This window comes from Xenopus tropicalis, chromosome 3, assembly GCF_000004195.4.
Source record: "Xenopus tropicalis strain Nigerian chromosome 3, UCB_Xtro_10.0, whole genome shotgun sequence".
NCBI lineage: Eukaryota > Metazoa > Chordata > Amphibia > Anura > Pipidae > Xenopus > Xenopus tropicalis.
The window spans coordinates 142,115,881-142,138,521 of NC_030679.2; the positions used below are offsets into that span (position 1 = coordinate 142,115,881).

Sequence of the window (22,641 nt, forward strand, 5' to 3'; positions counted from 1 at the left end):
AACTGGGCCACAATGCTGAGATCTCCTCAAAGAGCTCCTCAGTCACTGAATTCTTTATAATTTACATTATCCCTTATAATAAATGAGTTATACTCAGAGTTCCCTGTATAACTCAGCCTGCAGCCTTGTGCCTTTATATGGGCACAGAACCCCTCAGTGACTGCTAATATCCTTATCATTTACAGTAGGGGGTACATTATCCCTTATAATACATGAGTGATACTCAGAGTTCCCTGTATAACTCAGCCTGCAGCCTTGTGCCTTTATATGGACACAGAACCCCTCAGTGACTGCTAATATCCTTATCATTTACAGTAGGGGGTACATTATCCCTTATAATACATGAGTGATACTCAGAGTTCCCTGTATAACTCAGCCTGCAGCCTTGTGCCTTTATATGGGCACAGAACCCCTCAGTGACTGCTAATATCCTCAGGGCCGGAACTAGGGCTAGGCACCTAGCCTACCCCTAGCCCGCTCACTTTAGTCATTGCCCCCACCGCTTGTCATTACGCGGTGGGGGCAATGATCTAGCCGCTAGCGCATCGTGAACCGATTTAGCGCACATGTGCAGTGGGGGGCGTGCGACTACGCATGCGCACTAAAGCACACGCATGGGGGGAGGAATCAGCGAGGTTGCCTAGGGCGCCCGGTCAGCTTGGCCCGTCCCTGAATATCCTTATCATTTACAGTAGGGGGTACATTATCCCTTATAATACATGAGTGATACAGAGCGATACAAGCTGGCTGTGTGTACCCAGACCTTGGCTAAGCCTTGTCCCTGATTGTTCCACGGGTTTTTGACTCTTTGCCTGGTTTTGTGACGCGGAACCTTCGCTGCCTGCGCTCGACCCTTTGCCTGACTCTGACGGTGCCTCTGCCTGACCCCTTCTGTACGGCGTTTCTGTATTACCCTGGCAGTGTATAGATCTAGAAAATGACAAATGTATGCTTATACTGTATTAGCTCGTACAATGAATGATGTGCAATCCACAGCATCACTTGACTTCTGACTCTGTTCTTGACCCTAGCGCTTGGGAGATGCTATTAATAGGGCCACCAACTTCCTGAGGGGTAAATATTCTCAACTGCGCAAACCGTATTCCGTCGCAATCACATCCTACGCGCTGGCATTGGCCGGGAAGCTCCAGGATACAAACACACTACTGAATGCAGCCACAGGTAATAGCTCATATATCTCTGCAGGCCATCCTCTACATTCACATCAACGGCTTTAGGGTGAATTTTTTTGTCTAAAATTAAAGGGACATCCTATGTAATAGGTGACACATAAATAACAGCCTGAGTTCCAGATGAACTGTTTAATAGATACATGGCAGTTTTGTGTGTGATTAGTGATCAGTTCTGCTATGTTGAACTGATTTGGCCCCAATGGCCTATATCCCATCAATGTGATTCGATCGTCTGGCCCTTGGTTCAATCGGAAATCGCCCCCACCTCATAGTGATTGTATCTTAGGAAAGATCCGCTCATTTGGTGATGTCGCCCAGCTGAGCAGATGTTTCACTGTATGGCCAGCTTAACCGGTTGCACCACAGCTGATCAACCACAACTGGGCCAAATGATCACCCAGTTAGTATCGTTTATGTTTAACGTTATTTAACAACCACTGGCATAAGATCATAACATTCCTGAGCACAGAAAAGTAAGTGGGCAGAGTAGAGCTGTATCCTTCTTCATTATGTGATTTCCAGAGCTGTTCCCTTGGATATCTCCCGGGTGCCTTCACTGGAAAGGAGTCGCTGGTTAGATGTAGTTTTCCCTGTTTTATTAAACACTCACAGTGCCAATCAGCTTTTAAAAGTTTTTGCACATTCTCTGTTTGTGTTCTTATTCAGACAAGAGCCACTGGAAAGAGCCAGATTCATCCTTTATCACCCTGGAGGCCACATCATACGCTCTTCTGACCCTCCTTAAAGTGAAGCAGCACGATCCAACCGGTGCCATAGTGCGTTGGCTAAACGAGCAGAGATATTATGGGGCAGCTTACAGCTCCACACAAGTAAGTGATGCCTTCCAGTTCATTGTGCAGTTGCCCGCTGTCTGCGTTACCCCATTATGAGGTTATGATCATGATCATCATGTTTGTTTGTTTACTACACGTGATAAAAACAATTTACTAAATAGAATAGAGGTGGCCGTACATGGGCAGATAGCTGCCAATTCAGGTCCTTCAGACCAATTCGGCAGCTTATCTGCTCATGTATGGGCACCCCCACGGGCCTACCTGATAGATATCTGGCATATTGGGAGACAATTTACTTGTTTGTTGACCTTGCACTGTGTATGCAGTGCGGGGTGCCCTAGGCAACACGACCAGCCATGACGCTCCACTCCTGCCCCCCCAGCGTCAGCTCACATTCACACACACGGGGATGACAAAGGGGTGGTAGTGGAGAGAAGAAGAAACAGCGGAGGAGCATGGGAATGTGGGCAGGACTGGGAGCATCACTGGGACTGGAATGCTTGGACTGGGGGAAGGCAGAAATGAGGTATGTGCCTGGTGCCCCTCCAGCATTGCGCCCTAGGCACGTGTCTCTTCTGCCTACCCCCAGTACTGTCCCTGCATGTTTGCCCATCTTAGGTCAGTTTATACCATTCTAAAATCTCATACATAAATTCAGTCTCCCCTTTGACTAACCAGTAGTTGAACAGGTTTTCATTTTTCGTACAAAATAGTGTTTCTTGGCCACAGTGGCCCCTGCTTTAGTTCTTAAAAAAATAAACATAGAAAATATAATGTGTACCATATATCGCCAAAACCTGCTGTATCTGCCGCCATGGGTGGCCAGTCCCATAGTTTTAGGAACATCTGTTTAAGTCTTTGGCGCTGTTGCTCATTAGGATGACTGGTATTTTGTATTGTTCTAGGCTACGATTATAGTGTTCCAAGCTCTGGCTCAGTATCAGACAGATGTCCCCAATGTTAGTGACTTGAACATGGACATCTCTGTCTGCCTCCCTGAGAAAAAAGATCCCGTCAGTATCCGTATTAATAATGAGAATGCATTGATGCCGCGCTTGGAAGAGGTCTGTATGGAAGCCATTGCTGAGGTTGCAGTAATATTCATTGTAACAATAAAATAATGCCTAATAAAGTGTCATCGCAATATTTTAGCTAAACGTGGGAGTACAAAGGTCCTGTTTTAGTATTGAGTAAATGGTGGCTATAATGTGCCTTTAGGAGGCTCGCTCAGTGAGTCAGAAGATTCAATGCAGATTTCAAGAGGTTCATCAGAAGCCAATATAGAGAATATAGAACCAAATACTGAGACTTATTGATTCTGTAATAATGATTAGAAAGGCAATGGACATATTGCTAGACATATTAAATTAAAGAATACAATAATACATGAAGGAATATACAAAAGTACAAAAGCATCCATCCTTTGCTTGAACTTAGCTTTCTACAGTGGTGCCTGAAAGTTTGTCAACCCTTTTGAATTTTTATTAATTCTGCCTAAATATGGCCTAAATATGGGATCTGCTTTTTCCTATAACCAGATAATTAGAGCCCAGTACCACAATGGCTCAATACTATCATTCTTGTTCATTTATCTATTGAGTAGATATTTGTGTGTGGGCAAACCATGTCAACCTCTAGGGTTCCCTGTTGATTAGAAGGGGAAATTAGAGTCGGATGTTTCAGCCAATGGGATGATATTCATGTGTGTTTGTGCCAAAGGGGGCGGAGACTGAAAGCAGTGCTTCTCGTACTTTTGCTCCACACACAAATATGTAACTGGAGATGAATAAATAAATGAACAGGATGGGTGGAGGCAGAAAAATGCCCCAATTTCTTACACTGGAATGCTGATTTTACTGACACATATGGGCTTATTTATCAGTTTTTCGAGTTCTTGAATTCAAGTTTGTGTTTCTAAATTGAACAAACTCGCATATCAAATGGTCGCTTATTTAATAATAAGGAAAACGAGTAAAAAACATGAATACCTCAAATTTTTGGAGTTTACGAGCTTTAAAAACTCAAAAGAATTTGAGTTTGAGAATATGGTTTGACTTTGCCTATGACATCGCCCATTGACTTCTATAGAAACACACAAGCATTTACACGGCAAATTTTTACATTTGAGTTTTCGGGTTTTTTGCACTTAATAAGTATTGGACATTTGAGTTTCCTAAACGTAACTTGAATTTGAGTTTTTTAAGAGCGAAAAAACTTGAATCAAGAAATAAAATCAAGGCATAAATACAATATGTTAATGGGCCTCTAACACTTAAGGTGCCCATACACTATAAGATCCGCTCACTTGGCGATGTCGCCAAGCGAGCGGATCTTCACCCGATATCCCCACCTATGGGTGGGCGATATCGGGTAGCAAGTAACTTAAAAAAAATAATCCGATCGGATTTCATTTGTGGTTATGGGGCAGTCGGTTCGGGGACCGCATCAACGAGCCGATGCGGTCCCCGATCCGACTGGATTTTCTAACCTGGCCGATCGATATCTGGCCAATTTCAGGCCAGATATCGGTCGGCCAGGCCGCTCTGTTCTGCCCATACACGGGCCGATTAGCTGCCGAATCAGTCCAAGGGACCCATATCGGCAGCTATAGTTGGCCCGTGTATGGGGACCTTTACTAAGCCCCGAGATTTAGCTGCAAATAGCAGCCCTGTTGGACATCAACCCAGAGATGTCTCTCTCAGCCCCACCTACCGACTTAATCAGCTACTTGGGCCGCTGTTTGTATATTCAAGTGGCAAGTTTGTATGTATTTTACTCACCTTCTCTCTCACACACACGTGCATTTATCTATTTTGCAGACCGCTATAAATCAAGACTTTGTAGTTAAAGCTAAAGGCAAAGGACAAGCTCTTCTGACAGTGAGTACAACCTCAACCATATATTGTGCTTGATCAAGTCAGCTGATAGCCATGATCATCGTTACTCTAGAGTAATTAAGTGTAAATCAGGAACCCTAACCACGTGTTTGCCACTAATGCCTTGCCACCCAACCAAAACTCAGCTGCACTAATGTAACATGGAAAAGTCCATTATCCTACAGTGAATCGCTAGGGGTCATTTACTTATCTCACTGCCATTGCCATTTTCTCCCACAATTCACCATTTTCCCATGATCCCAGCATAATTGCAGTTGGCAGGGGTGATGTCACCTCCTAATGAGCTTCAGTGTGTATCAGCTGGCATCCCATACTCTGCTTTTCCTATATTATACAACTGGACTAAAAATTCTCAATACTTTTATTTAAAAGCTATAGAGAAAATTACACCCAAGCCTCAACAGCCTTGGCCTTATATATCTCTTTTACCGTTAAGCTGCACCATATATTATTTTGATATTTATGATGTCATCATTCCTAATAACATTCATTGTGATGCCATTTCCTGCGCAGGTAGTGTCTGTGTATCACGCTCTTACAACGGAGAAGCAAATGGAATGTAAAAACTTTGATCTCTCTGTGACAGTGAATGAAGAGAAAAATCGTGAGTCGTTCGAGGCGTATTTCATTTTTTGTTATTTTATGATGTTCCTAACAAGGCAGAACATTGAGGTCCCTTTGGAAACTTTCACATCCTTTATCTCAGAGATGATTTACACTCTGGTTTGGTACCTGCCCAATACATTCAAAGTGGACAGGTGGAACATTTCTGATTCCCTGACCATGAGGGGGGTCAATGAGTACCCTGCAGTGGCATAACATAGTAACATAGTAACATAGTAAGTTGGGTTGAAAAAAGACATACGTCCATCAAGTTCAACCATAATGCCTATATATAACCTGCCTAACTGCTAGTTGATCCAGAGGAAGGCAAAAAACCCCATCTGAAACCTCTCTAATTTGCCTCAGAGGGGAAAAAATTCCTTCCTGACTCCAAGATGGCAATCGGACCAGTCCCTGGATCAACTTGTACTAATAACTATAGAGGTAGGGGAGATCTGGGAGATGGGGGGCTTCTCTATAGCCACTCTCTAACAGAAAAGGTGCAAGCCTGCTGCCTGTAAGGGCAGGCACACTTGCACACTTGAGAGGGCGTGGGGGCAGCGAGTTGCAGGGGGGGGGGTCAGTGGCAGAGCAATGGGCCCCCGCAGAAGTATTTTTGGAGGGGGCCTGGCGCCAAGTTGTTACACTGCTGTTAGACTGCAAGGGTTCTCTGGTAAAGTGCAGAGTCTAATCTGGAATTTGCCTCCCACTCCCCCCAGAGTAAAAATGTCTTTTTTTATGGGGTTTTTTTTTTTTTTTTTTCTAACCTGGTTGATCCACCTCCTGGAATGATTTCACTTCTAGTCCACAGGGATATATCTTCTATATTATGCAATTGCCTGGTTGGAATAAAGTTAACCCCCAGTAGGTATGGTCAGGTGGTACGTCTGGGGCAAAGCAGGCAGGCTGCGGATCAGCGGTACAGATGAGGCACAGGTCTAACTGACCAGACAAGAATTGGTTTCCCTTCAGTAACACCATGAAGTAGATCTTCTGAGTGGGGGGGAAGCAGACACTGGAGTGAAGTCTGGTGAGGACCCAGAAGAAGGCTTCTTTCTTCTCAGGCTGTTCCTGCTCCAATACATTTCTTATGTGTGTGTGTGGCCAGCAAGATGGTGGCAGGGGAGCCCAAGGAGGGACAGTTATGCCCCTGGATCTCCCCATCAGGATTACTAGCAGCCATGATCAATATGTCACATTGCGCTAATTAGCTGACAGTATTGTGGGGTTTGTTTGTTTCCTTTTGTTAATCCTTTCTGACCCTTGTTATTTTATTTCTATTAAACCAGTGAAGCTCCCTGACGGTGTTGTGGCTGCAGTGTCTATTGAAGTCTGTGCAAGGTTTGTACAAGAGCATTTGAACAATTCTCATTGACACTAAACATCCCACAATATCTGAGCTTTTATGTCACATTGTTGCCGTCACCTGATTCGTCCCCTTAACGCAACAGTCGAGCGTAACTCGCCTTTTATCATAACTGATCTAGAGAAAAACTTGAACCCCAAAGAAGAATAAGGAAGAGGAATAACCAAGCTGATGGCAAACAACCAAAATTCCCCCCTCCAGTTTTTAGATTTAAGAGGCTTTCTTTTTTTTAACAACTTTTGTTCAAGATTTTACTCTACATGCTATTGTCTAAATGGTATTTTGTTCTGTTCAGTGCAAATGTTTAGAAATTGGCTCCTCGCTGATTATTGCTTTGTAACTTTGGATTTTCTGTAAATAAATAAACACTTATATATATTTACAACTTATTCTGCTTCTTGCCAGATATCTCCGAAATCCTGATGCCACCATGTCCATCGTGGATATCTCAATGATGACTGGTTTCTCTCCCGATACTAATTCCCTTAATAATGTAAGTACCAGTTACCGTACATGGGGCATCATAAAATAGGTAGTAAAGAACAAAGAAAAGTCTTGGCTAAGTAGCGTATGACCTGGGATATCAAGAAAATAGATATTTATAATGATATTTTGCTGGTTAGGAGCTTAGGAGCCATTACTGTCTCCCCTGCCTGCCCATGACCCATGGCAATACTGACTTACTGTTACCCACAGCTAATGAAAGGAGCGGACAAATACATCTCCAAGTATGAAATCAACAAAGGAGCAAATGAGAGGGGAACCCTTATTCTCTATTTAGATAAGGTAAGTTCTGAGTGGTAAGTGCTCTAGGGGACTCTTTACTCCATTTTCTTTTATCCACAAATCCTCCCTAACACATACTTTATCTCTAGTAATACTTGATATATCAAGCTGGTCTCTCCTTTTTCCCCAATCTGCCCTTCCATCGCACCAGGACTCCCTTTTCCTTCAAATATTATATTACAACCCATTATTGTTATTTCTTCATTCTGTGTTTTCCTGGATATCCTGCCATAGGCCAGAGGGGCTGCGGTAAACTGCCATAGTTTGACACTTCTTATGGGGTCTGTAGTGTGTTGCTTGGACCCTTGTGTTCCAGAAATGCAATACAGGTAAGGGACCTTTTATCCAGAATGCTCAGGACCAGGGTTTTTCCAGATAAGGGGTCTTTCCGTAATTTGGATCTACATACTTTGTATATTAAAAAAAACAGTTAAACATTAATTAAAACCAATAGAATGTGTTGACTCCAATAAGGATTAATTATATCTTAGTTGGGATCAAGTACAGGTACTGTTTTATTATTACAGAGAAAAGGGAATCATTTAACCATTAAATAAACCCAATAGGGCTGTTCTGCCCCAATAAGGGGTAATTATATCTTAGTTGGGATCAAGTACAGGTACTGTTTTATTATTACAGAGAAAAGGGAATAATTTAACCATTAAATAAACCCAATAGGGCTGTTCTGCCCCAATAAGGGGTAATTATATCTTAGTTGGGATCAAGTACAGGTACTGTTTTATTATTACAGAGAAAAGGGAATCATTTAACCATGAAATAAACCCAATAGGGCTGTTCTGCCCCCAATAAGGGGTAATTATATCTTAGTTGGGATCAAGTACAGGTACTGTTTTATTATTACAGAGAAAAGGGAATCATTTAACCATGAAATAAACCCAATAGGGCTGTTCTGCCCCCAATAAGGGGTAATTATATCTTAGTTGGGATCAAGTACAGGTACTGTTTTATTATTACAGAGAAAAGGGAATCATTTAACCATGAAATAAACCCAATAGGGCTGTTCTGCCCCCAATAAGGGGTAATTATATCTTAGTTGGGATCAAGTACAGGTACTGTTTCATTATTACAGAGAAAAGGGAATCATTTCTAAAAATTAGAATTTGCTTATAATGAAGTCAAAGGGAGATTGCATTCCCATAATTCTGAACTTTCTTGATAATGGGTTTCAGGATAACAGATCCCATACCTGTATCATATTTTAAATTTCAGTCCAAGCATTGACAGAATTCATTTGCATTGAAATTAAGGGTAAAGTTTACTTTCTCGATGCTTTGCCACAATTAAAGATGGCCCTGTTCTCTGCTGGTTTCGGCCTCAGCTGTTTAACTCTAACATTCATTCCTGTGTTTATTCCAATCTGTCTTCTCTTTTGCTTTATTTCTATTCATTACCTTTCCCACTTCATTTCAGATCTCCCACACGGAGCCAGAATGTGTGAAGTTTTACGCTCACCAGTATTTTGCGGTGGGTCTCATTCAACCTGCTTCTGTGACAGTGTATGACTATTATACTCCCGGTAAGGAGGTCTATTTCCTACTGTAATTAACCTTTTCTTCCTTTATTACCTACAGTCTCCTTCATTTCCCTTTAGATTTGGCAAGGCTGAGCTCTGAAGGTTGCAGTAAAAAGGGGGGAAGTCTAGAGATGTGAAATTGTGAAGGTTTAGTCACTTGAGTTAAAGACCTAGGTCTCTTTGTAGACAGACCAGCTGTCTGTTATCTACTTTGGCATTGGTAAAATGGGCGCCTACATCCATTGACTTTCATATTGTGCAGTTTGCACCATGAACAGGTTGGCTCCTCATGACAGACAGGAAACCTTCTATGACTACTAATTCCTAGTATTCCATTGCAACAGTGTCTTGATCAATTCATAAAAATATCTATCCATGGGGCCGCAAATAGGGGCAAGGGGGGGCACTCACCCTCGCTGGAATATCACATACCTGACAGGCCGCTGTCCCAGAATGCTGTTCAAATGTCCCAAAATGCCCTGATTGTCATCCGTTCTTCTCAGATCCCTGCTCCTCGAGGATTGAAATATTCAGGTTTAATAAAATTTTTGCCAGAACCCACAGATCGCCAGTCTGGGCCTGAAGTGGAAATCTGAAACAAAAGAAAAGTATTAATCAGTTGAGTTGGTCTGGATATTCCATGTGGTTGTGAAAATCCTATGGGGGTAATTCTACTCTCTACTTCAGTGATCCCCAAACAGTGGCTCGGGGGCAACATGTTACTCACCAACCCCTTGGATGTTGCTCCCAGTGGCCTCAAAATAGGTGCCATTTTTACATTTCTGGCTTGGAAACAAGTTTTGGAAGCACAGAGACAAGGTTTTACTCCAATCAGAGCTTCCTGAAGACCAGCAGTCCATATGGAGATACCAAATAGCCAATCACAGCTCTTATTTGGGTTCTGATACACATGAGATAACCCACAGGTCTGGCTCTATGTACAGCCACCTTCATTGTCACCCAAGAGCCAGCTAGCCAGACCCCAGACCCACCAAGATTTTTAAATATGAATGCAAAGAACATTTTTATCAGAAGAGCAATTTGATGTTTGCTTATCTCTTGTCCTTCCCTCACAGAGAACCGCTGCACTAAATTCTACCACGTTAAAGAGAGCAGCGCGCTATATGGCAAGATTTGTCAGGGGGATGTATGTCGCTGTGTAGAGGGTGAGTCCAACATTAGAAGCTTTTCAGCTAATTAAATGGTTTGTTCCTGCGGGTGATCTGCCCCCTGTTTGCATGAACCCCCCACTGGTGAAGGAGAAAAATAGGTAGAGAATAACAGAAAGGGAAGGAAAAATAGAAGAAAGGAAATGGGGAGAAAATGCCTCCAGGATATCAAAGAAAGGAGAGAGATAAATCACAAGTGTAGAGAGAACCAATGGAATATGGGGAATAACATGGGAGAAGCCTATAAGGTTTATGCAATAAAAGGCACTAAGTTTGCCCAGGAGCAGTAACCCATAGCAACCAATCGGCAGGTACAATTTACTGGTCACCTCTTTAAAAGCATATAAAGTAAGAGAGAACCTCGCACTGCAGTGGTATATGTTAGGGTGCTCAGTATTGGAAACTTACGGATATAATGTATCGTGTTATAGACACGAAAAAGACAGAACTGGCACACCTCTTATTGTTAAAATTTAACTTTTACTTTCACTAGTTAAAAATGGTAGGTTAAAATAGATAGAAAAGTCAAGAAAAATTTAAAATGTTACATATCACACCTTGAAAAATGTTTCAATTCTAGCTCTTAACCTCCTAAATAATGTTGCTTGGGAAGTATCTTTATCTGTTATAATTGGTTACATTTGTATCCTTGCTAGTCTGCGTATTGCATATGCCAAAGGAGAGCACGGTCCTTTCATTCAGGTACGTATTGTTAGTCTCTGCACAGAGGTCAAAGAATAAGCACACCATCCATTCAATAAATTTTAATTAACCCTTCATGTGTCATGTGTTTTATTACTTAAATAACCCTTGTTGTCCAAGGGCTCAGATGAGTATTGGACTGTATTGATTTGGTCCTTATTTACTGGGTTGCTACAGACTTATCAGGTAAGTATCTTATTATACTCAGGTAAGTGTGGTTCTAAAGTTCTTATACTCGATAGAACTCCTAACTATGGATATACAACATCAGACTCGGAATCCGTTTACAGCCCAGCATTTATAAATTCCTCAATCCTATGTTATAGCACGTCGATTGTAAAAGTAGGGCTTACTGTTGGACCCAGCTGGGTGATGAGTCTTAATTAACTCTTATAGTCTACTTTTAACAACAGGTTGGTGGCAATTATAATACAATGTTTATAAAGATCAAGTTCACGTCGTAACCAGTGTATGGTGCACTACTATTAATGATTTTCTTGTACGGCATATGAATTGCGTTCAGTTATAAGGATTCACTGTATTGCCCATTGGTGCCTAAAGAGGGGACTGCATTGAGATCCCAACTTATATTTCCCAACCTGTATTGACCCTATTGTTTCGGCACCTAAATAGTTAGATATATGCAGTTCTATTCAATAGTATCGGTAACCTGAATTTGCCAAGCCCTCAAGGACAATGCAGCAGGATTCCTTTAACGTTATTCCGTTGTTATAACCAAATCATGGTGCCTACCGTTCTGTTATTGTCTCAGCAAACAGGATTGTAAGACGGAAATTGGCAATTACAATTATTACTACTTCGCTTTAGGCTCAGTTAGATCAATAGCCAGTCTACATTACTGGCTGGACATCATCTGAAAACCAGATAATGTTCCTATATCGGCAATTCTCGGCGCAAAAACTTACTAGGACGATTCTGATCTTTAGCCCAAATACCAGCACCTACACTTCCGCCCGTTGCCTCGCCAGGTAAAAATCCCGGGTAATCAGCAATTGCCAACGTTCCCTGTTCATATATAACTCCAAAAGGAGTAATCTGCCTGCATTATTAACAGTCCTGAGCGTGTGTCGACTTTGCTTAGTTGGTTAACCAATATGCAATGCGCTAATATACAATATGTTAGTATGCAGCATACAGGTTAAATTCAATTTAAGTGATTCACCACCTTGTCCATTAGTGTCTAGGAAGAGAGCTGCATTGAACTCCCGGCTTGTATTGCCCCTATTGTTGTGGCGCCTAAATGGTTAAATATATACACGGCTCTATTTATCGCCCCGGCAGCTCGAATCTGCCGAGCTACCGAGCAAGCCACGGCGAGGTTCCTTTGGCACTGCTTTGCTCCGCGCCCAGGTTCTAAAACTCACTACCCCAACACTACCTCAGCCGACAGGACCGTAGGATCAGGTCGGCTATAGCGGATATCACCGCTTCACATTAGACTCAACGTGTTTCACATCCTTGATCTAGTAAATCCTGTGCCGAGGTAACAACTAGGGTTGTAGGCACAGGAATATTTCTTTGACCTCCTATTTTGGTGCAGCCAGTAATGTAGGCTGACTATCTACACACTGTTTAGTCTAATGCAAATGGGGAATGGGCGCTTCACATCCTTGATCCATTTAATCCTGTGCCGAGGTAATAACTAGGATCGTAGGCACAGGAATATTTTTCTGACCTCCTATTTTTGTGCAGCCAGTAATGTAGGCTGACTATCTACACATTGTTTAGTCTAATGCGAATGGGGAATGAGGGCAACTATTTGTCACTTCAAACCCTGCCTGCCGATACCAGCCGACTTCCAGGTGACGTTCAGCCAGTAATGTAGACTGGCGGTAGATCTGGTTGAGTCTAATGTGAAGCGGTGATATCCGCTATAGCCGACCTGATCCTACGGTCCTGTCGGCTGAGGTAGTGTTGGGGTAGTGAGTTTTAGAACCTGGGCGCGGAGCAAAGCAGTGCCAAAGGAACCTCGCCGTGGCTTGCTCGGTAGCTCGGCAGATTCGAGCTGCCGGGGCGATAAATAGAGCCGTGTATATATTTAACCATTTAGGCGCCACAACAATAGGGGCAATACAAGCCGGGAGTTCAATGCAGCTCTCTTCCTAGACACTAATGGACAAGGTGGTGAATCACTTAAATTGAATTTAACCTGTATGCTGCATACTAACATATTGTATATTAGCGCATTGCATATTGGTTAACCAACTAAGCAAAGTCGACACACGCTCAGGGCTGTTAATAATGCAGGCAGATTACTCCTTTTGGAGTTATATATGAACAGGGAACGTTGGCAATTGCTGATTACCCGGGATTTTTACCTGGCGAGGCAACGGGCGGAAGTGTAGGTGCTGGTATTTGGGCTAAAGATCAGAATCGTCCTAGTAAGTTTTTGCGCCGAGAATTGCCGATATAGGAACATTATCTGGTTTTCAGATGATGTCCAGCCAGTAATGTAGACTGGCTATTGATCTAACTGAGCCTAAAGCGAAGTAGTAATAATTGTAATTGCCAATTTCCGTCTTACAATCCTGTTTGCTGAGACAATAACAGAACGGTAGGCACCATGATTTGGTTATAACAACGGAATAACGTTAAAGGAATCCTGCTGCATTGTCCTTGAGGGCTTGGCAAATTCAGGTTACCGATACTATTGAATAGAACTGCATATATCTAACTATTTAGGTGCCGAAACAATAGGGTCAATACAGGTTGGGAAATATAAGTTGGGATCTCAATGCAGTCCCCTCTTTAGGCACCAATGGGCAATACAGTGAATCCTTATAACTGAACGCAATTCATATGCCGTACAAGAAAATCATTAATAGTAGTGCACCATACACTGGTTACGACGTGAACTTGATCTTTATAAACATTGTATTATAATTGCCACCAACCTGTTGTTAAAAGTAGACTATAAGAGTTAATTAAGACTCATCACCCAGCTGGGTCCAACAGTAAGCCCTACTTTTACAATCGACGTGCTATAACATAGGATTGAGGAATTTATAAATGCTGGGCTGTAAACGGATTCCGAGTCTGATGTTGTATATCCATAGTTAGGAGTTCTATCGAGTATAAGAACTTTAGAACCACACTTACCTGAGTATAATAAGATACTTACCTGATAAGTCTGTAGCAACCCAGTAAATAAGGACCAAATCAATACAGTCCAATACTCATCTGAGCCCTTGGACAACAAGGGTTATTTAAGTAATAAAACACATGACACATGAAGGGTTAATTAAAATTTATTGAATGGATGGTGTGCTTATTCTTTGACCTCTGTGCAGAGACTAACAATACGTACCTGAATGAAAGGACCGTGCTCTCCTTTGGCATATGCAATACGCAGACTAGCAAGGATACAAATGTAACCAATTATAACAGATAAAGATACTTCCCAAGCAACATTATTTAGGAGGTTAAGAGCTAGAATTGAAACATTTTTCAAGGTGTGATATGTAACATTTTAAATTTTTCTTGACTTTTCTATCTATTTTAACCTACCATTTTTAACTAGTGAAAGTAAAAGTTAAATTTTAACAATAAGAGGTGTGCCAGTTCTGTCTTTTTCGTGTCTATAACACGATACATTATACCTCTTTAAAAGCAAACATCTTATTGGTTGCTATGGGTTAGTGATCCTGGGTAAACTTAGTGCCTTTCGTTACATATGAGGGTATATATGTGTATTCTGTAATGAATGGCAGAAGGGTTAGAAGAAATAAACAGAGGACAGTGGGGGAATGGCAGTATAGAATGTAAACATGTCTTAGTAGGTCAATATATAAACAGGGAATATACAGAGTAATATCCAACTGCACAGACTCTGGCTATTAATCATGTGCAGATGTAACATTGTGCCTATTCCTACACAGATCCCTGTTATATAAATGTACATAGTCCCACAGTAACAATGGGGGGTTTGGTTTATTCCCTACATCTGTGTTCAACTGTCTCACCCCCAAATTCTCTCTCTCTCCTCCTTACAGAGAACTGTTTCTTGCAGCAGAAAATTGACTCTGAAACCACAGCCAGTGACAGAATGTATATGGCCTGCGTCGGGGGTATGGATTATGGTGAGAATCAGGAATTTATGAACCATAAACCCTCTAACAATATTATTATTATTATTACAGAGAAAAGGGAATCATTTAACCATGAAATAAACCCAATAGGGCTGTTCTGCCCCAATCAGGGGTAATTATATCTTAGTTGGGATCAAGTACAGGTACTGTTTTATTATTACAGAGAAAAGGGAATCATTTATCCATTAAATAAACCCAATAGGGCTGTTCTGCCCCCAATAAGGGGTAATTATATCTTAGTTGGGATCAAGTACAGGTACTGTTTTATTATTACAGAGAAAAGGGAATCATTTAACCATGAAATAAACCCAATAGGTCTGTTCTGCCCCCAATAAGGGGTAATTATATCTTAGTTGGGATCAAGTACAGGTACTGTTTTATTATTACAGAGAAAAGGGAATCATTTAACCATTAAATAAACCCAATAGGTCTGTTCTGCCCCAAATAAGGGGTAATTGGGGGGGCGTGGTCTGACGCGGATGTGAGCACATGCACTTTCAGGAGCTCCGCTGAGAAACCTGGCAATAATCCTGATTTACCTTCTCGCACCTCATAACCACGGAGCCTGCAGAACCCTGTTGGGATCCCTTACCACAAAGAGAACTGATGGGGCAGCACAAAGCCCAGAAAAGAGCATCAGAAGCCGCGGCGCGATTGGAAAAGTTTGCCCGCGAAACCAACCAAAATGGCGGCGCAGCAGAAAGGCCCACTTCTACTCCTAGGTCCCCGGCCAAAAGCAACGCGAAACAGCCAACCGGACCGGCAAACAAGCTAAACAAGACGAACCTCTAAGCACCAGTGAGCCCACACTACATGACGTGCTTGCAGAGATCCGATCGGCGAACCAATCTTGTTCCACGCTTATACACAACAAAACAGAAGAAATCAAAATAGACTTATCAATAATCAAAGCTGACTTACAAAAGCTGAGGGAAAGGACAACTGCGGTTGAATTCAGAGTGAGTAACCTTGTGGACTCCTGCAGAAACCTCCCCGAGCAGTACCAAACAGTGCAAAAGCTAGTACTGGAATGCCAACGGAAGTCGGATGACCTCGAGAATCGCCTCCGCCGCAGCAACTTAAGATTTGTGGGCTTCCCGGAGCAGGCAGAAGGAAATTCCCCGGAGGCCTTCCTTGAAACGTGGCTGAAAGAAACCTTTGGGGCAACACAACTATCCAGCACGTTTGCTATCGAGAGAGCTCATAGAGTGCCCACCAGACAGGCCCCCCGGGAGCGCCACCAAGGCCGCTAATCGCCAAATTGCTTAATGCAAGGGACCGGGACAGAATCCTTACACTCGCCAGGACACAAGGCCCACTGAAACACCAAGCAGCAAACGCATCGATATACGCAGACTACTCAGCTGAGGTATTAAGGCAACGGGCAGGGTTCCAGAACGGGAAAAGTCGCCTACGAGCAACCGGCCTAACCTACGCCATGATGTACCCAGCCCGCTTAAGAGTACAAGCTGATGGCAAGTCTTACTTCTTCACAGTACCTCAGGATCTACAAACCTGGATGGATGCTAGAGGTATACCCCCATAACTCATACTGAACCGCCGCTAAAGAGTTGGATGCACCAGCGCAAGTCTGTAAGTACTGACTATACCCCGTGGCACACGCACTTTACTAAAAAAATGCCCTGCAGCTCCGGGCACACTAATCTACAGCATCCTAAATACCCCACTACCTCAGGCCACAAAGGAATCCGAGGGGGCACATACACCACTATGTACCCTCAGATCTTGGAAACATCCAAAGTGCCCCTGTGCCAACCATAGTCCGGGTGCAAGCTCGGCGGCTCCAGATCTCCCCCCAGAGAAACCAAGCAACTTACCTCCCAACACATTGGGAACGCAACGTGCCTAACTAGGCGACAAGTCTCACCCCCAAAGAAGTTCTTAACAAGTTTTACTTAAGGGTTCAATTCTACCCCGAGTTGGGCAGCGGGTGGAAGGGGAGGGTTGTAAGGGTTCGGGAAATGTTATATACCTGCACGTCGTTAATGTGCATTGTTGATATGATGTTGTTCATGTTAATGTGTTATGCTCAATGGTATTTTAACCTACTGCAAGGGAAATGGTTAGTAATTGGCAGGAGACACTATCCAACCCAGTGGACTAATGGCTATCCAATTAACTAGCTGGAATGTTAGGGGACTTAATTGCCCCATTAAACGCAGGCTGGTCCTAGATTTCTTGAAAAAGCACAATACCTCTATAGCATTCCTACAAGAAACCCATCTAACTGGCTCCAAGATATTAGCCCTCAAAAGGCCCTGGGTTGGATGGTCATACTATGCTACTTACTCCACACATTCATCTGGTGTTGCTATTCTAATAGGGAAAAATGTCCCATTTAGGTTTGGTTCTCTGAAATCCGACCCCAATGGCAGGTACCTATTTTTACACTGTCATTTGTATGCATGCAAACTCCTCCTCGCAAACGTCTATATCCCACCCCCCTATGACCCTGAGATCCTACTGACACTTTCTGACCTAATGTCCCAGTTTCCACACGCCTTAGTCATAATAGCAGGGGACTTCAATGAAGTCCTCATCCCTAGCATAGATAGAACTTGGAAACAGCCAGACAAGACACCCCTCAAACCTACCCCATTAGCACGGTTGGTAACCTCACTGGCACTGCTAGACCCCTGGAGAATCGCCAACACTAACACACGCCAATACTCCTGTTTTTCAACATCTTACTTGTCCCTCTCCAGAATTGACCTAGTACTAGTCAACGCAGCAATGATCCCTCATTTAAGCAAAGTCCAGTACCTACCGAGAGGGATATCGGACCATGCTCCGGTGCAAATCCAGTGGCAACTTCCCTATAGACTCAAGAGTTCTAGACCAGCTATAAACCCAACCTGGCTAAATATACTAGATAACTATGCAACCGTAGAAGCCAGTATTAAGGAATTCACAACACTAAAGCAAAGCTCTAGCCTCATACTCCCCTTTTGGGACGCACTGAAAACCTACCTTCGCAATTCTATATCGGCAGAAATAACAGCCTATAAACGGCAAGCCAACACTGCACACAAAGCATTAGAGGATCAGGTATCCCACCTAGATAAACTAGCGGCCAACCTTCAAACCCCTGAAATACTAACCTCACTACGGGAGGCACAAGAAAAGCTCACAGAGAGCCTTAAACAAAAAGCCCTCCAAAAACATTATTTTTCCAAAATTAATATATATGAGCATGGGGAACGCTCAGGCAAGGTGCTGGCACACCTTGCCAAGGCACACTCCTCCCCCCCCCCATACCAGCACTGAAGGACAGCCAAAACAAGCTACACACAAACCCAGATGAGATCCAAAACCTATTAATATCATTTTACAGAGATCTCTTCTCAACCAAGTTGCAAGCCCCTACCGAAGATATCAAAGCCTTTCTGGATCCACTAAACCTAACATTGCTGCCCCAAGAGTACAGGGAATTCCTTGAATCCGATATCACTGACATAGAAACCCAGGAGGCCATAGATGCTTTTCCGCTAGGGAAAGCAACAGGCTCTGATGGAATCCCAATTGAACTCTACAAAAGGCATGCCAAATCCTTAACACCTTTGCTCACTAGAATGTATATGGAAGCCCAACCGGCAGGCCAACTCCCAGAGTCCCTGTATGAGGCAGCGATAGTACTATTGCCAAAACCCGGTAAAGACCCACAACTTTGCGAATCATTTAGACCCATTTCACTACTGACAGCAGATGTCAAAATATATGCTAAAATACTAGCGCGCAGGTTGGCTAAAGTTATCTCAAAAATTATCAACCCAGACCAGATAGGTTTTATACCCACTAAGACCACAGTACTCAACACCAGAAGGCTTTATTTAAATCTAACACTTGCACCTAATAATATAGGAAACAGGGCAATAGCAGCCTTGGACATAGCTAAGGCCTTCGACACAGTGGAATGGCCATATCTGTGGTGTGTGATGAAGCAGTTCGGCTTCGGCCCTAAATTCACGCAGATGGTCCAGTTACTGTACAAATCCCCAAGGGCCTCCCTCCGCATCAACTCACTCTGTACTGATACCTTCTCTCTCTGCAGGGGTACAAGACGGGTGCCCACTGTCCCCGCTGCTCTTTGCCCTGGCCATCGAGCCCTTTGCCCAAGCTGTACGTAAACACCCACTAATCCAAGGTTATGAGCTAAGAGAAACAATAGAAAAAATACAGTTATATGCTGACGACACCCTGGTATACCTAGGTGTAAGGCTCTGCTGGGGTTTGATCCCAGGACCTACTGGTTCTTGGCTGCTCTCCCTAACTGTTGAGCCAGGAGAGCAGCTGATGAGAGGGGATTGCTTTGTAATCCCTTTCACCAGTGTCCTGGGCTTCATTACATTACCCCAGCAGCCTTATTGGCTAGGTGGGGTCAGCCAATCAGGGCTGACTCTGCCCTATATAAGCCCAGCCCTCCTCACACCTGAACATTAATTACATTTAGCACTCTGGCCTGCCCCTAGCTGGTGTTCCTGTTCTGGCTCCTTATCTTGCTTCTTCTTTTCTTTGTTCTTTAGCCTTGTTTTCTTGCTTTCTTGTCTTGTTCTTGTTTCGCTCCTTGCTCCTCACTCTTCTCCTCAGTCCTCACTCCTGTTCTGCCTGATCTTGCCTTGTCCCGCTCCGTCCCTTCCTGTCCCATCTGATCTACGCCCGCTCCGTCCCTTCCTGTCCCATCTGATCTACGCCCGCTCCGTCCCTTCCTGTCCCATCTGATCTACGCCCGCTCCGTCCCTTCCTGTCCCATCTGATCTACGCCCGCTCCGTCCCATCTGATCTACGCCCGCTCCGTCCCATCTGATCTACGTCCGCTCCGTCCCATCTGATCTACGCCCGCTCCGTCCCTTCCTGTCCCTTCTGATCTACGCCCGCTCTGTCCTGTCCCGATCTGTCCTGTCCCTTTTGGTCTACGCCCACTACATCCTGTCCGCGCCTCCTCCATCCTTTAACAGCCCCTGCCTGAAGGACTCACCTTACCTTCTCCCACTCACTACAGAATAACTCTTGACACTAGGGGACACAGGACAGTCCTTAACAATCTTAATAGAACTCACAAATGCATTTGGTACAATATCAGGTCTAAAAACCAATACATCCAAATCTACTTTATTTTTAGTGGACAGGCAGAACAACAGCGAGCCCCGAGGGATATGTCCTCTTCAGGTTACCAACAAATTTACCTACCTGGGCATACAGGTGGCCCTCCCCGTCTCAAGCTACACTGAACATAACCTTACTCCACTACGCTCCAGGATAAATTTAAGAACTGGGAAACGCTGCCACTAGGGCCGGCAGGAAAAATACATCTGATAAAAATGTTTATCCTACCCAAACTCTTATATGTACTATGGCACGCGCCAATTCAGATTCCAAAAAAAGTATTCACCAAAATACACTCCCAATTTTCTAAGTTTATCTGGGGACCCTCAAGGGCAAGGCTTCGCCTTAATACACTAATGAGACCAAGAGACAAGGGGGGAATGGCCCTTCCGGACACCTATATGTATTACCTGGCAGCACAACTTACCCACATCTCTCCCATGATACACCAAGAGCTCTCCCCGCCACTCTTTCAACTGTGGGTACAAGCCACTGGCTTCCCCGAAACACCCTGGCACGCTCTTCTGGTTAAACAGAAACTAAGTGTACGCTCTCCGTTAATTGCACTACAGTGCTTGGTTCTCTCTTCAGCCCACAAATTGATTGGCCACACAGGTTACCCTCCGCAAACCCCAATATGGCAGAAACGCCTCCTTCCCACACTTAGCACAGGTGAATCCCCCAAACATATGGAGATCCCTGGAACTCTGCACCCTGGCAGATGTGTGGGAAAATGGCCAAGCCATATCACTTTTAAACCTCCATAAAACTAGACAGTTACCACTGAATCAGTGGCTTACCCACCACAGAATTAAGACAGTCCTAACTATGACTCTATCTGCCAACAACCCACTGGTAAATGACTCCCCAGTGTTAGAGTGTCTCCTAATCCCTAAACAAAAAAGTAAACTCTCCATGCTTTATAGAGTTCTGAGTAAACCAACCTATAGTGACACGGAGGTACGCGCAAGGGTAAGATGGGAGGAGGACTTAGGAGCAATCACAGATGATCAGTGGGAAGGGGTACTAAACACCCCAATGATGGTCTCATTTTCCCAAAGACATAAACTGTTGCAGTTATATACGATCCACAGAGCATACTACACCGTACAGAGACTCTACGCAATGAAGGTCCTAAACTCTCCTTACTGCCCCAGGTGCAAAACAGAAATAGCCACGCTACTGCACACACTATGGGGATGCCCACAATTGAAAGCCTACTGGGAAGGGGTAAATGGGTGGCTAGAAAATAAGATTCCCCAATGGGGCCCCAATGACGTCAGGAAATGTCTACTAATGCTGGACCTCAACACCTCGCTAGATGTGCACACTAAAATCTTCATTACCAAGGCCTTGTTTCAGGCAAAAAGACTCTTGACTCTCCATTGGAAGGACATAGAACCCCCAACCATGCACGAATGGAGGAAAGCGATGGATGACCTCGCATCACTGGAAAGGACTATTTTGGATAAAAAGGGACAGATGCTTAAATTTTTGCAAATCTGGCGTCACTGTACGGACACCCTATAACAAACAATACGGCCCTCCGCGTGGCCGAATAGGTCTATCTAAGCCAAAATAATTCAATACCAACACAGAGCAATAGCAACATGTAAGGGGCAAGAAATCCTCTATGGGAAAATGTATGTATGTAATCCTTTCAGCTCAGTATGCTAATATACATCTTCTGTATAACTTCTGCTTTTTCCTTTTTGAATATGTGTACCCTGCAAAATGTTTAATAAAAATAATACATTGAAAAAAAAAAAAAAAATAAGGGGTAATTATATCTTAGTTGGGATCAAGTACAGGTACTGTTTTATTATTACAGAGAAAAGGGAATCATTTAACCATTAAATAAACCCAATAGGGCTGTTCTGCCCCCAATAAGGGGTAATTATATCTTAGTTGGGATCAAGTACAGGTACTGTTTTATTATTACAGAGAAAAGGGAATCATTTAACCATTAAATAAACCCAATAGGGCTGTTCTGCCCCCAATAAGGGGTAATTATATCTTAGTTGGGATCAAGTACAGGTACTGTTTTATTATTACAGAGAAAAGGGAATCATTTAACCATTAAATAAACCCAATAGGGCTGTTCTGCCCCCAATAAGGGGTAATTATATCTTAGTTGGGATCAAGTACAGGTACTGTTTTATTATTACAGAGAAAAGGGAATCATTTAACCATTAAATAAACCCAATAGGGCTGTTCTGCCCCCAATAAGGGGTAATTATATCTTAGTTGGGATCAAGTACAGGTACTGTTTTATTATTACAGAGAAAAGGGAATCATTTAACCATTAAATAAACCCAATAGGGCTGTTCTGCCCCCAATAAGGGGTAATTATATCTTAGTTGG

The 22,641-nt window shown here is 43.3% G+C and overlaps 1 protein-coding gene across 1 annotated transcript in view; it reads left to right on the forward strand.

Annotated features, from left to right (window-relative positions):
* Positions 1-22,641, forward strand: part of LOC108646250 (complement C3) — a 73,171-nt gene that overhangs the window by 45,447 nt on the left and 5,083 nt on the right. Inside the window, exons 28-38 of the mRNA XM_031899490.1 lie at positions 1,032-1,182; positions 1,860-2,023; positions 2,893-3,051; positions 4,807-4,866; positions 5,398-5,488; positions 6,777-6,828; positions 7,259-7,346; positions 7,550-7,639; positions 9,071-9,176; positions 10,250-10,339; positions 15,058-15,144. Coding sequence (XP_031755350.1) covers positions 1,032-1,182; positions 1,860-2,023; positions 2,893-3,051; positions 4,807-4,866; positions 5,398-5,488; positions 6,777-6,828; positions 7,259-7,346; positions 7,550-7,639; positions 9,071-9,176; positions 10,250-10,339; positions 15,058-15,144 — 1,138 coding nt within the window. The remainder of the gene's footprint in view (positions 1-1,031; positions 1,183-1,859; positions 2,024-2,892; positions 3,052-4,806; positions 4,867-5,397; positions 5,489-6,776; positions 6,829-7,258; positions 7,347-7,549; positions 7,640-9,070; positions 9,177-10,249; positions 10,340-15,057; positions 15,145-22,641) is intronic.